The sequence below is a fragment of the Rhamphochromis sp. 'chilingali' genome, assembly GCF_963969265.1.
Source record: "Rhamphochromis sp. 'chilingali' genome assembly, chromosome: 22".
Taxonomy (NCBI): Eukaryota; Metazoa; Chordata; class Actinopteri; order Cichliformes; family Cichlidae; genus Rhamphochromis; species Rhamphochromis sp. 'chilingali'.
This window is the reverse complement of record NC_137950.1, coordinates 4,584,923-4,600,756: the sequence shown is the minus strand read 5'-3', so window position 1 is coordinate 4,600,756 and position 15,834 is coordinate 4,584,923. Positions and strand designations below refer to the sequence as shown.

General features: G+C 47.2%; 1 protein-coding gene across 1 annotated transcript in view; it reads left to right on the top strand.

Annotated features, from left to right (window-relative positions):
* The window catches only part of dnah9 (dynein, axonemal, heavy chain 9), a 185,675-nt gene that overhangs the window by 90,345 nt on the left and 79,496 nt on the right, over positions 1-15,834 (top strand). The window contains exons 52-54 of the mRNA XM_080873050.1: positions 4,298-4,440; positions 13,023-13,184; positions 13,436-13,669. Coding sequence (XP_080729176.1) covers positions 4,298-4,440; positions 13,023-13,184; positions 13,436-13,669 — 539 coding nt within the window. The remainder of the gene's footprint in view (positions 1-4,297; positions 4,441-13,022; positions 13,185-13,435; positions 13,670-15,834) is intronic.

Here is a 15,834-nt window from a genome sequence, read left to right as displayed (position 1 = left end):
GCGAAGCCGGAATACTGACATCAGACAGGAACAAGAACCTTCAAAGTAAAACAGGAAACAAAACACACTTTACTAAGACACAGACTAGACAGAGGCAGACTAGACGCTGACCAAAGTCTACTAAATAATAATCATAATCAGAACAGTATCAGATCATAATATAAAAAAAAACACCAAGATAACAGAAACACCACGTACCAGAGAAACATAAAGGAAAATCCATGATGCAAAAGTACCAAAACATAATGAACTCAAAATACTGGGTCCAACGGACCCAGAACCGTGACAGTACCCCCCCTCTAAGGGCTGGCTCCCGACAGCCCAAAACGAAAAAGCACAGAGCACCAGGCCAGGGCGGGCGGAGGGGGCCCAGGACGGAGGGTCCGAAACAAAAAGGAGCACAAGAGTCCAAACACACAAGAAGGCACATCAAAAACAAAATGAAACAAAAGCTCAAGAGTCCATGAAGAGGTCAGGAGACCGACCGTGCACACGGCAACGGCGGCGACAGGCAAAACAGTTCTGGAGGCCGACCGTGCACACAGCAACGGCGGCAACGGGCAAACAGTTCCGGAGGCCGACCACTTGGAAGGCAGTGGCGGCCACTGAGCAGGTCCGGAGGGCGGCCGCGATGCCAGCGGCGGCGACAAACCTTTTCCGGAGGCCGTCCCCGAAGGCCATGACGCCACCTTAGAGGCCTGGAAAACGGCCGGCAGAGGCGAGGCGGAACGGATCGAGCTGGCTCCGATGGCGGCGTGGCAACCGCAGGACCAGACGAAGGCGAAGGCGGAGCTGAGGCCGGACCAGACGAAGACGAAGGCGGAGCAGAGGCCGGACCAGACGAAGACGAAGCTAAAGCCGAAGCCGGACCAGACGAGGCTGAAGCGGAGGCCGGACCAGGCGAGGCTGAAGCGGAGGCCGAAGCCGGACCAAGCGTGGATGAAGAAGCGGAGGCTGGACCAGGCGAGGCTGAAGCGGAGGCCGAAGCCGGACCAAGCGTGGATGAAGAAGCGGAGGCTGGACCAGGCGACGGCGTGGGCGGAGCTGAAGCCGGACCAGGCGTGGATGACGGCAGCGGGACGGCTGCGGAACCTGACGGCAGCGGGACGGCTGCGGAACCTGACGGCAGCGGGACGGCTGCGGAACCTGACGGCAGCGGGACGGCTGCGGAACCTGACGGCAGCGACGCTGCAGGCGGTGATGCAAATGGTGATGATGTGAATGCCGTAGGCGGTGGCGTGAATGCTGCAGGCGGTGATGTAGGAGTCACAGGGGATGTTTCAGCAGATGGTAGCTGAACAAACTTCCCCGGACCGCCAGCAGATGTGAGGATGTGCTGGCTGGGTCCTCCAGGACCCTCAGCTAATGAGGCGTGGTGCTGGGCGGGCTCCTCGGACCCTCCAGCAGACGTGGCTTGAGGCTGGACGGGCTCCTCGGGCCCTCCAGCAGACGTGGCTTGAGGCTGGACGGGCTCCTCGGGCCCTCCAGCAGACGTGGCTTGAGGCTGGACGGGCTCCTCGGGCCCTCCAGCAGACGTGGCTTGAGGCTGGCTGGGTTCCCCCAAATCCCCAGCAGACGAAACATGAGGCTGGCTGGGTTCCCCCAAACCCCCAGCAGACGACACTTGAGGCTGGACGGGCTCCTCAGGCCCTTCAGCTGACGACACTTGAGGCTGGACGGGCTCCTCAGGCCCTCCAGCTGACGACACTTGAGGCTGGACGGGCTCCTCAGGCCCTCCAGCTGGAGCAGATGCAGGGCCAGAGGCAATAGGGACCCCTGACTGAGGGTGGAGATGAGAGGCTGATTTAGCAGAAGACAAAGCTAACGATTCCTGCACTAGCTGCGCTACTGACTGGGCCATGGACCGTAATAAAGTCTGCAAAAAGTCTGATTGAGGTAGCGACTGAGCCATGGATAACTGAACTTGAGGTGATAGTGGGGGTGGTGGTGGAGTTGGTGACTGGGCTACAGACGGCTGCTGACCAGGTGACACTGGAAACTGTGCTACAGACGGCTGCTGACCGGAAAACTGAGCTGAAGGTGGCTGCTGACCGGAAAACTGAGCTGAAGGTGGCTGCTGATCGGAAAACTGAGCTGAAGGTGGCTGCTGATCGGAAAACTGAGCTGAAGGTGGCTGCTGATCGGAAAACTGAGCTGAAGGTGGCTGCTGATCGGAAAGCTGAGCTGAAGGTGGCTGCTGATCGGAAAGCTGAGCTGGGAACTGCCATAAAGGTTGTAGTGATGGTGGTTGTGATGGTGACTGAGCTAATCCTCCTGAGCCTTCTGAACACGACAAAAACTGCTGGAAGGGCTCACCTGAGCCTCCAGCTGACACAGGAACGGGTGCCGGCACCAGCTGAACACCAAACCCTTCCACCCGAGGAACTGAAATGGGTGGAGGGGAACGCTGGGCCCGAGCTACCCTAGGAACAGAAACAGGAGGAGCGAGAAGCTCAGGAATGGTCTCAAAATGCCCAATATTGCCAACTGGGTCTGGGCATATAGTCTTAGCAGAGTGGGCAACCTCAGAAACATTCAACCGGGACACAGAACAGTCCCTGGGAAGAGCCACGGTCTTAATAGACTGTAGAGAGGTGCAACTAGAGTCCTTAAATGTCCTTGGGGAACAGACAGCCCCTTCCTTCAGAGAGCCTGAGTTACAGCCTGCAATTTCTGTCCCTACCAACTGCCTGCGCCCTTGCTGAACAGTACATGGTTGAAAGGCTGGCTTAGAAACATTAACCACCCCCCTTTCAGCTGACTTGAAAACAGAACTTGAAGCCTCCGGAAATTTCACAGCAGTTCGAACATTTCTCCCCCCAGATTTAAGTGGAGTAGTCTTATTCATTTTAACACTAGGTTCAGATTGGGCAGAATGAAAACCGGTTCTTAAATCCTCAGAGCAGGGGTTCACAGGGTTAACAAACACAGACTCAACTACCTTTAAGTTAGTGGATTTAGATTCACTTGAATGGCAGGTAGTCTTCAGAATCTTAGGGGTGGATTTATTGTTTGTTATGTTCATGAGTTCAGGAGGTGCATGAGATAGACAGTCTTTGTTGCTCACCACTGCTGACTGTCCAGAGGAAGCGGAGCGACGGCTGCGTGAGCGTCGCTCACTCTGGGAAGAGGGAGATAAGCCAGACTGCGAATCCTCCTGCAGACCGGGCCGAAAGTCTTTCGGTGGGCCGGGCTGGGACGAAGAGGCGGGAAGTTTGTGTAGCTCCGAACGTGGAAGTCCCAAAAACAAAGCAAAGGATTGCAGTGGAGTAAGCCCAGTGTCTTCCACCACATAATCCTTCTTTCGTCGCTGCTTGCCCCTCCTGCAGGGCCTGAATTCTGAGAGCAGCGGTGGAGTGACGCCAGAAAACGGAGGAGCTACTGCCGTCGAGGGAGAGCGCTTGGCCCCTCGCATCCCTGACGGAACAGCTGATGGAACGGCGGTAGCCATCGCAGTTTGGAAGCTGCGGGACCCACCCAGAGCCAAACGAGACCCATCGAATGGTGACTCGTGCTCCCAGGCACACCTAGCCCCCTGCCTCTCCCTCTCCTTGAGGAAGGTGGAGACTGCGGGTCGCCGATACCATACAGAGTCTGCTGGATCCATTACTGGTCGCGTCGTTCTGTCAAGGCTCTGTGTGCGGGCAGGCGGAGAGGAGGATCCAAACGCAGGACTCGAACATAGATTTGAGAATCAAAACCACAGCTTTATTGCTGGCCAGAAAACAAAACATAAACCAAACATGAAAACACAAGCTGGAACACACAGGCACGGTCTGAGGGTGAACAGACGTTAACGACGCGACACTGACATAAAGACACACTGGGTTTAAATACACTGAGGGAGTCATCAAGGAATTAGAGACAGAAGGGGGACACAGCTGGGAGAAATAAGACCTAACGAGACAGGGAGAGCGAAGCCGGAATACTGACATCAGACAGGAACAAGAACCTTCAAAGTAAAACAGGAAACAAAACACACTTTACTAAGACACAGACTAGACAGAGGCAGACTAGACGCTGACCAAAGTCTACTAAATAATAATCATAATCACAACAGCATCAGATCATAATATAAAAAAAACACCAAGATAACAGAAACACCAAGTACCAGAGAAACATAAAGGAAAATCCATGATGCAAAAGTACCAAAACATAATGAACTCAAAATACTGGGTCCAACGGACCCAGAACCGTGACACATATATATATATACACACACACACACACACAATCACTGCTGTTTGCACGCTCGGTGGTCTCCTGGTAGCAGAGTGAATTATTTTATTCATTTCAGGAGAGATCCCTGACCTGTTCCCAGATGACGAGGTGGAGAACGTCATTGGCAGTGTGCGGCCAGAGGTCCGTGGCTCTGGGTTGATGGATACGAAGGAAAACTGCTGGAAGTTCTTCATCAGTCGGGTTCGCCGACAGCTCAAGGTGAAGCAGTCCGACGCTTAGACATGCACAGGAGTGAAAGCTGTGTTTTTTGCTATTTTGAATTTTACTTGTTATTATCAAGTTGCTTTCAGGGGCTCTCTTCAAGGGGGAACTTTTCCATTAATCTTTCCCACACAACTGCATCTGTATTTTATCTCCATCCGCTCTTAATAGAGCAATAACTTGCCGCCTCACACTCTAATTTACTATTCCTAAATAAGAAACCCCTCATACTTGGATAAACATCCAGTTTTAGGATGAAGCCTCTTCCCAAACAATTTTCTATACTTTCAGATGAACTTGAGTACAATGGGAGGTGTTGGATGTCGTTATAAATCACAGACACGGGCAGAAAAGCCGGCGTTTAGCTGAAGTTAATTTCACCATCGCGTAGCTGCTTTGTTCCCCCTAGAGAGGGACAGATTCCAAAGCATTGCTTATTCTGTCATTATTACAAGCATGCGCCACCGACACCACCCACATCATCCTCCACTTCTGTCTCGCTAACAGCTCAAGCCTCCCTGGGTTGGCAAGTGGATAAATAAAGAAGGCAATCCCAAGGGCACAGACATATCAAGAGTGCATTTCTAACTATGCAGTTATGTGTCTCAAAATTGTCTGAATAGAAAGGATGTTTTCCCGAAGAATTACCTAATCTTGTTCATAGAGTTTGTGTGACATTTGCTGAGGCTGTGTCTCTGAGCTGAGTGAAGACCTAACAGCATTATTACTTTATCACTGCCACAGATTAAAATGCTTTTAGATCAGTGGTTCCAGGCTTACAATATGTGGAGAAGGAAGTAACGGCATGATATCACAGTATCCAGTGATGCAGGCCTAGGACGTGCTCTGGATTGTCTTGAAGCCCATGTTTGCTGAAATACACTCAACAAAAATATAAACGCAACACCTTTGTTACTGCTCCCATTCCCCATGGGATGGACGTAGAGACCTAAAATTCATTCCAGATACACAATATAACCATCCCTCCCAAACAGTGGTCACAAATCAGTCCAAATGTGTGGTAGTGGGCACATCTGCCATATTGAGATAATCCATCCCACCTCACAGGTGTGCCACATCAGGATGCTGATCTGACATCATGAGTAGTGCACAGGTGTACCTCAGACTGCCCACAACAAAAGGCCACCCTGGAATGTGCAGTTTTGTCTCACAGCAAAATGCCACAGATGCCACAAGCGATGAGGGAGCGTGCAATTGGCATGCTGACAGCAGGAATGTCAACCAGATCTGTCGCCCGTGCATTGAATGTTCATTTCTCAACCATAAGCCGTCTCCACAGGCGTTTCAGAGAATATGGCAGCACATCCAACCGGCCTCACAACCGCAGACCTCGTGTAACCACACCAGCCCAGGACCTCCACATCCAGCAGGTTCACCTCCAAGATCGTCTGAGACCAGCCACCCAGACAGCTGCTGGAACAATTGGTTTGCACAACCAAACAATTTCTGCACAAACTGTCAGAAACCGTCTCAGGGACGCTCAACTGCATGCCCGTCGTCCTCATCGGGGTCTTGACCTGACTCCAGCTCGTCGCCGTAACAGACTTGTGTGGGCAAATGCTCACATTCGATGGCGTCTGGCACGTTGGAGAGGTGTGCGCTTCACGGATGAATCATGGTTCACATTGTTCAGGGCAGATGGCAGCTGAGAATGTCCCAGTTCTTGCATGGCCAGCATACTCACCGGACATGTCACCCATTGAGCATGTTCGGGATGTGCTTGACCGGCGTATACGACAGCGTGTACCAGTTCCCACGAATATCCAACAACCTCGCACAGCCATTGAAGCGGAGTGGACCAACATTCCACAGGCCACAATTGACAATCTGATAGACTCCATGCGACGATGTGTTGCACTGCATGAGGCAAATGGTGGTCACACCAGATACTGACCGGTTCTGGGTCCCCAGACCCCCAATAGCGCAAAAAACTGCACATTCCAGGGTGGCCTTTTGTTGTGGGCAGTCTGAGGTACACCTGTGCACTACTCATGATGTCAGATCAGCATCCTGATGTGGCACACCTGTGAGGTGGGATGGATTATCTCAATATGGCAGATGTGCCCACTACCACACATTTGGACTGATTTGTGACCACTGTTTGGGAGGGATGGTTATATTGTGTATCTGGAATGAATTTTAGGTCTCTACGTCCATCCCATGGGGAATGGGAGCAGTAACAAAGGTGTTGCGTTTATATTTTTGTTGAGTGTATATAGTGGCTGTCCTGTTTGTAGCAGGTGTGACTTTATTCAAATATTTTGATCAGTCTGCCAGTTATTCTTGGCCAAGTCATTATAGTATTTTACTGTTTGAGACAGAAAATAGTGAAAGAATTTCTGGGTCAAAAATCTAACTGAGAGCATTTTTAAGCAGTCTGCTGTTCAGAAACTATGCAACATACCAGAGTTTAGAGTTATTTTATTGCAAACACACAACACTACATGCATGATAAATGTTGTGACAAATACTTTGTGGCAGGAAAGTATTTTGAATAGTGTGTATTTTATTTATGAACTGAAAATCAGAGCATATCCTCTCCTACCTCACAGACTCTAGAGAGGATTTATCAGAATCAGATGTATCAGTGCAGAATACGACACTATTTTTTACCCTTACTGTTTTAAAGAGCAAATATTATGCTCGTTTATAGGCTCATAACCTTGTTTTTGGGATCGACAGTAATACGGCTGAGTGGTTAATACCACTGTGTGCCAAGTGACTGTGACTGTTTTGGTCCCATACTGGACCATGTCATACCACATTACCTCTATTAATGTTAACCATTGTTCTTGTACCTGACCATTTACAGTGTTTGTTTGGGGGGTTGTATCATTTGATAAGCCACGTAACACTGACCGTTATTCATTTAAGCATAAAAAAGGCACCAGACTTCAATGATGAATCAGTGTTGCATCTACACATAACAGACACCTTAGCAAAGAACCAATTTTAAATTATGTCTTTAGGCACTTTGTCACTAGCAGTATCAAACAAACAAATGAGGTGTTCCCATTTCTTTAATCAAATCTGCAACAAATGGTTAAAATAACACAGTTTGACTGGAATAAAATTGTATTTTTCCACCAACAAGATGATTTGCAAAGACCTATAAGCAGAACACTTACCTCAGCCATATCTCAGGGGTTCCCAAAGCCTCATCAGAAATGCTCTGAGTAGAAGGATGTCTGTCAAGAAATCATCCTCAAGAAATAGAAACACAAAGAAAAGTCTGAGGCATGCCAAATTACATTACATTTTATGCCATATTGCTTAATCCCCTGATGAACATTAAGCATCTCAAAAGGGAGATATTTGAATAACCTCCAACAAAAGGACGGTACTTTGCAAAATATGCAAGAAAAATGTTCAAGCTAAAGGTGGAAACAACGATGCTGTTTCACCACTTTTGCCAAAAAACACAGTTTTGGTATTATTCCTCTGGCTCTGACTGTTCAGCCTGATGTGGAACAGCCATGTTTCATGCAGTCTTGAAAAAAGAAAAAACATGAAATTATTATTTCTGTTGACATCATCATTAGTAATCAGTGTTGGGAAGGTTACTTTATTCCACTACAGATTACAGAATTCATGCCCCAAAATGTATTTTGTAACGTATTCTGTTACGTTACTCAATGAGAGTATACGCGCGAATATAAAACAGGTCCGCGGCTCCGAACCGTAGTAAAGGGACCTCTGGCTAATACGTCGGGTTCCGTGTCGGGCTCGTAGCCGAAATCTAGCTTTACTTTGTTGTCTGGGTCAACTTTGTGTGTGTGTGTGTGTGTGTGTGTGTGTGTGTGTGTGTGTGTGTGTGTATATATATATATATATATATATATATATATATATATAAATATAAATAAACCCTTCGTGGTTTCCAGAGCAGCTGGATAGCGTAGTGGTTAGACTACACGCCTTTGGAACAGAGGATCGCAAGTTCGATTCCTGCCTGGGGCGTCTGTATCCAGTAAGGGTCCTAAGGCTAGACCCCCTATGCTAAGCGAGCCTACCGCAGACATGAGCGAGACAAATAAATATGAAGGCATGCCGGCTCGGACGTCGCCCGGATCAACAAGGTCCGCGTCAGGTGTTGAGGAACCAGGGCACCCTGACGAAAAGTGGGCTACTGGAACAAGAAGGCATCGGTGGGCAAGAGACGAAAACAGGGCGTTGTTGGAATGCTACTACGCAAGTAACCCCGGCGGAAGGGGCTACATGAATAGGATGAGGGACCTATGGATTCTTCGATACCCAACATCCACAATGACGGCGAAACAACTAGTTCAGTGTTCCAACATTCAAAAGAAGGGACTGCTCTCACAGCTAGAGAGTGACGAGGTACAACACAAATGCTACGGCAAGGAGGAGTCAGGACGCCAGGTCAGGGGGGCGATATCATCACCCCCACCCGAGATTGGGTACATAGCCCCAAGTGTGATAGGAGAAGGATCGTTGAGTGCGAGAGGATCATGGCCAAGCTTGAAACCTCGATCCCCCGTAGCCGGTTACCAAGATTACGTGAAGTACCCTCAGAAGGTCTGCTAGATGATGTTAATGCAGCACTACAACCACGATTACTAACAAGCTGATCTACAATACGGCAGCAGTGATCAGTGAGATGCTTGGCTACACGTTGAACAGCGACAAGGGGCAGTACCCTCCATGGAGAAGGAGGCTAGAGGGCAAGATCAAAGTAGCACGGAGGGAGGTTAGCCAACTAACGGAGTTGCAGAAAGGTGCGACAAATAAGGTGCCTAAGAAATACAGCAAGCTGTCCATACCTGAGGCCTTGGAAACTGCCAAGCAAAGACTCACAGCCTTGGCCAGCCGCTTGAGGAGGTACACCAGAGAGATAGAAGGCAGGAGAATAAACCAGCTGTTCTCCACAGAACCAGCAAAGGTGTACTCTCAGTGGCAAGGGAACAATAAGAGAACAGCACCACCAAGGCTGGAGACGGAGCAATACTGGAAGAGCATATGGGAGAAGGATGCAACCCATAACGGCAATGCTCAGTGGCTAGAGGATCTGAGGGCAGACCACAGCGACCTCCCTGAACAGGGTCCAGTAACCATCACAGTGGCAGATATCCAAGAAAGGGTCTCCAGTATGAAGAGTTGGACAGCACCAGGGCCCGACATGGTTCACGCCTACTAGCTGAAGAAGCTGACTGCACTCCACGAGCGTCTGGCAGCACAAATGAACCAGCTGCTAGTTAACGAGAGACACCCGGAATGGCTAACTGAAGGCCGGACGGTCCTGATCCCCAAGGACCCCAAGAAGGGACCGGTCCCCTCCAACTACCGACCAATAACCTGCCTCAGTACTACATGGAAGCTCCTGTCAGGCATCATATCGGCTAAGATGAACAGGCACATGGGTCAATACATGAGCGGGACACAGAAAGGAATTGGCAAGAATACAAGAGGCGCAAAACACCAGCTACTGGTAGACAGAACAATCAGCCGAGACTGCAAGACCAGACTGACCAACCTGTGCACTGCCTGGATTGATTACAAGAAGGCCTATGACTCAATGCCCCACAGCTGGATACTGGAATGCCTAGAATTGTACAAGATCAATGGGACCCTAAGAGCCTTCATCAGGAACTCAATGGGGATGTGGCGTACAACACTAGAGGCCAACTCCAAGCCCATAGCACAAGTCACCATCAAGTGCGGGATCTACCAAGGAGATGCTCTGTCCCCACTGCTGTTCTGCATAGGCCTGAACCCCCTCAGTGAGATCATTAACAAGACTGGCTACGGATACCGACTACGGAACGGAGCAGTTGTCAGCCACCTCCTGTACATGGATGACATCAAGCTGTATGCCAAGAGTGAACGAGACATCGATTCACTGATCCACACTACCAGGCTATACAGCAATGACATTGGAATGTCGTTCGGACTGGAGAAGTGTAGTCGGATGGTATCAAAGAGAGGGAAGGTAGTCAGAACTGAGGGGATTGAACTACCAGAAGGCAACATTGCAGACATAGAGGACAGTTACAAGTACCTGGGGATCCCGCAGGCAAATGGGAACCATGAAGAGGCCGCTAGAAAGGCTGCAACCACCAAGTACCTGCAGAGGGTCAGGCAAGTCCTGAGGAGTCAGCTGAATGGTAAGAACAAGATCCGGGCCATCAACACGTACACCCTGCCCGTGATCAGGTACCCTGCTGGGGTAATAGGCTGGCCAAAGGAGGAGATAGAAGCCACTGACATAAAGACAAGAAAGCTCCTTACCATGCATGGAGGGTTTCACCCCAAGTCCAGCACCCTGAGGCTGTACGCTAAGCGGAAGGAAGGGGGCCGGGGACTGGTGAGTGTCAGCACCACAGTCCAGGATGAGACAACGAACATCCAAGAATACATTGGGAAGATGGCCCCAACTGACCGAGTGCTCAGTGAATACCTCAGGCAGCAGAAACCCAAGAAAGAGGAGGGAAACGAGGAACCATCATGGAAGGACAGGCCCCTGCACGGTATGTACCACCGGCAGATAGAGGAGGTGGCTGATATCCAGAAATCCTACCAGTGGCTGGACAAAGCTGGACTGAAAGACAGCACAGAGGCACTAATCATGGCAGCACAAGAACAAGCTCTGAGTACAAGATCCATAGAGGCTGGGGTCTATCACACCAGGCAAGACCCCAGGTGCAGGCTGTGTAAAGATGCCCCAGAGACAATCCAGCACATAACAGCAGGGTGCAAGATGCTAGCAGGCAAGGCATACATGGAACGCCATAACCAAGTGGCCGGCATAGTGTACAGGAACATCTGTGCCGAGTATAACCTGGAAGTCCCGAGGTCAAAATGGGAGATGCCCCCAAGGGTGGTGAAGAATGACCGAGCTAAGATCCTGTGGGACTTCCAGATACAGACGGACAAAATGGTGGTGGCTAACCAACCGGACATAGTGGTGGTAGACAAACAGAAGAAGACGGCCGTAGTGATCGATGTAGCGGTTCCGAATGACAGCAATATCAGGAAGAAGGAACACGAGAAGCTGGAGAAATACCAAGGGCTCAGAGAAGAGCTCGAGAGGATGTGGAGGGTGAAGGTAATGGTGGTCCCCGTGGTAATCGGAGCACTAGGTGCGGTGACTCCCAAGCTAGGCGAGTGGCTCCAGCAGATCCCGGGAACAACATCGGAGATCTCTGTCCAGAAGAGCGCAGTCCTGGGAACAGCTAAGATACTGCGCAGGACCCTCAAGCTCCCAGGCCTCTGGTAGAGGACCCGAGCTTGAAGGATAAACCGCCCGCAGGGGCGTGCTGGGTGTTTTTTTTTTTTATATATATATATATATATACATATATATATAAAATATATTTACATGCTTCCATCTCCCGTTTCTGGTCGGTGACATCTCTTACTTTTCTACTCTTTTTCTCCCTCCCTGGCTCACAGACACATAACGGGTACAGCAGTCCGTTCTCCCTGCAGCATGGACTACACTGCCCATGAGGCTACATTCTTTAGGGCGAAGCCTGTAACACACTGCCTATTGCCATCATATTAAATCATTTTTGTGAATAATTTTTTTAAATATTTCTTCACGTCATTATGTGGGCCGCAAGTAGGTGACATGGGCCGCGTGATTGAGACACAGACATGAGCGCCTCTTAATGCGTGTTTTGTTTGGGTTTCCACCGGTGTGGACACCAAAAATATAGAGTTCATAGCCTTATGAAACAGGAAAATACCGCCGTGTAATCCATTCATTTCAACAAAGTAACTGTATTCTGAATACCACCTTTTAAAACGGTAACTGTAATGGAATACAGTTACTCATATTTTGTATTTTAAATACGTAACAGCGGTACATTATTCCGTTACTCCCCAACACTCTTAGTAATTCAGATCAAATAAATGTGACCTGATAAAATAACAGAAAAACTGATGGGTGGAGAATAAAGAGCTGCTGTAAATAAGAGGAGAAAGAAAGGGGCCACAATGTTCACTGTTATGTGAATCCTGCTCAGAATGGTAGATGCAACTGTTTGTCATTGTAAGATAAATTAACTTAGTGATGTGGCATTACGACATCTTTTACAGTAAGTAAATCCTCAGTCGATAGAATATCAGTCAATATTCTACTAGTAAATAGAATATCACAGTGATTGTGAGGTAGATGTGTGGTGTTTTCTTTCTCCAGAGTTAATTATAATCAGAAGTGTCTTTGGGAATGCCTCCTGCATGTTTGTTTCTTCTGTCTAATGCATCGAACATCTGGCTGAGCTTCTCAACAAGCCAGCTGTTCATTTCCAACAGTGAATCTCAGTCTGACGTAGCCCACAGCTCAGCATATTGTTTGATTCACATCTTTGCTGGAGGCTTTGTGTGTTTAATGATGGAACTGCAGATAATTAATTCACAGTGTTCCGCTCCCTCTCTTGACCATGAAGGATAAGTCTGAGCAGAAGTGCTCACTGTGGCTCCAATCAGAAGGAAGCGAAATTAATTTGATCGACTGTGTTTGACTTGACACTCGATTCTATTTGACCTCAGTGTGCCCGTCTGTCTCTTTGGATGTGTGTGTGCATGTATTGCAGGTGGCTTTGTGTTTTTCTCCAGTTGGCAGTAAACTGAGGGTTCGCAGCAGGAAGTTCCCAGCAGTAGTCAACTGCACAGCAATCAACTGGTTCCACGAGTGGCCACAGGAGGCTCTGGAGTCGGTCAGCTTCAGGTTCCTGGAGGAGGTTGAGAATATCAATGTGAGAACAGTTCATAATCTAATACAGTGAGGTGAAGCTACTCACCTAAATGATTTTCACACTCTGATGATATAATTTCAAATGTCAACCACCATGACAGACTGAATGTGATATTCATTTAAGAGTACCAGAGGCCCCTGAAAATTAAATTCCAAGCCCGAGCCTCAAGAAATATTACTCTATATCTACATCTGCCCAGTTATCTGCTTTTAATGGGAACTAAACAGTTGTAGGACTTTTCATTCCCGCAGCCCCAAGTGAAGGAGTCGATCAGTAAATTCATGGCTTATGTCCACATGAGTGTCAATCAAATGTCGAAGGAGTACCTAGCCAATGAGCGGCGCTACAACTACACCACGCCCAAGTCTTTCCTGGAGCAGATCAAGCTGTATCGCAGTCTGCTGGGCCAGAAGAGCAAAGACCTCACCAACAAGATGGAGCGGCTGGAGAACGGTCTCCAGAAGCTCAACAGCACCTCTGCTCAGGTATTCATCCACACTGTGTTTTGCTCAGTGTTCACCTAGCTGTTTGAACTTCACTGTGCGAAGTGAGACATGTTCACAGTTTGACACTCAGGGGGGTTTTAGGTTCATGTGCTGAATTACGGGGTCTGTGACATGTAAGCTGATATGGTTTAAAAGGTAACTTACAAAAGTGTGATGTAGAAACTGGAAGCACGAGTTCACAAAATAATCTTACCACAATCCTCATTTAGTAAATGGTGTTATTAAACTTGGATATCAGCTTGTAAAATACCTCTTTAATGTAAGCATTGTGTATAGATTGTTTCATATATTAACGGAAATAGAATATCTAATAGTTAGAACAACAATCCAAAGTGTTCTTTATCATTTCTCTCTGATTTCAAGTACATATTTATTTATACAAAGGCAAAGAAAAAAAACAACCTTTTTATCATTTAGACGTGTTACTCTTACTAGAACTATGTGTATCATGCTGCAAAGAATAATTTTAAATTTTGAAACAGATGGTGATACCAAGGTCATAAACTGTATATAAAGGTCACACTTTCATTTTCAAGTCTCGACTGGTAGTTTTGGCTCTTGCCATCTTTTTTTAAAACCAGATATGATTGTATTTAGATAGGATGGTAGCGCTGGGGAGTTACTGGATTATGCAAGGTCAAGGTGCAGGCACAGTGAAATATTAAACTGGAAAACTTTGGTCGGGAAAACCAGCATTACAAAATACTTTCCAAAAATAAAGAATAAGCACAACTGTTGTTCATTTTATGACTATATATATATATATATATATATATATATAAACTTTTTTTTAGATAAACACACAATGCACATATCAAAACAGGCCAAGCAGCATCAATTAAAATAAGATACAGTGTGACTGTATAGTAAATAAAAAGAAAAAAATAAAGTTAAAATAAAATTGAAAAGTTCTAAACAATAAAACTGTGATAAGCTGAGAATGTTAAAGATATAAAATGTTTAATAAAATTTACAAGAAAGCTGTACATTGAAAATTAAGTCTAAAATTAAGGGAAAAATTAGCTATCGATAGACACTTTTCCTGATTTCTTTATGGGCTCTAGTGGTAGTTTAAAGTCTTCACTAAATACAGCAGGACATTTGGACTTTGTAAAGTATGGTCCAAATTTGAGCCAGAAAGGAATTTAAACAAATATATCCTTACTTACTTGCTCACGACTTGTGATTAACAAGTCATTAATCAATAGTGGCTTCATGTATTTTATGAATGGTACACCAGGACTCCAACACTAGGCTGGATTGAGTACAAGAAAGCCTACAACCCAATGCCCCACACATGGATATTGGAGTGTATAAACACAGTATAAAGCCAATGCATTAATGCACGACTCCAAAGCAATCACGTAAGTCACATAAGTGTGGCATATACCAAAATGATGCACTGTCCCCACTGTTGTTATGCATAGGCCTCAAACCCCTTAAGCCAACTCAATGCAAAGAGTGGATACTGATATAGATTTAGGAGTGGAGTGACTTCCAGCCACTTCCTATACGCTGGCTCTGATCCATAATGCAAAAGTGTACCACAGCTGACAGGGCCTAAGTTGCTGTCTGTGCAGAGATGCTACAAAGACAGACAAGGTGCCCCAGCTACCAACCACCAACCTATATCTGGTTGGTGGTTGACAAGGAACAGAAGTCTGTAAATGTGGGATAAATGTGACAACCCCAGCCAACAGTAGCATCATAAAGAAGGAGCACAAAGAAGTACCAGAGGCTAAAGGCACAACTGCAGCAGATGTGGAAAATAAAGTCCAAATTCTCTTTCTCTCTCTCCCTCTCTTACTCACACACAGACACACGCACTTATATAGGTGTGTGTCTGTGTGTGTGTGTCAACAATACCTTATTGCACTGCTTTCATGCCCGAGCTGTAGCTCATCATTAGTTTGTGCAGACTCGTGCATCCTGGATACTGACAACGACCAGATGCTCCCACATCAGTATCATCATAACTTCTCTGCACTTGTGATTTTTTTTTGAGAATCCATGTCAAAGTATCTTTAATTACATATGAGACTTTACATAACAAGGCACCAGATTTCATCAGTCAGCTCTATGCTGTTAAAAAGGGCTTTGGTGGGTAAGGCCATTTAGCTGCTTCAAGGTCCAGGTTAAAGTCA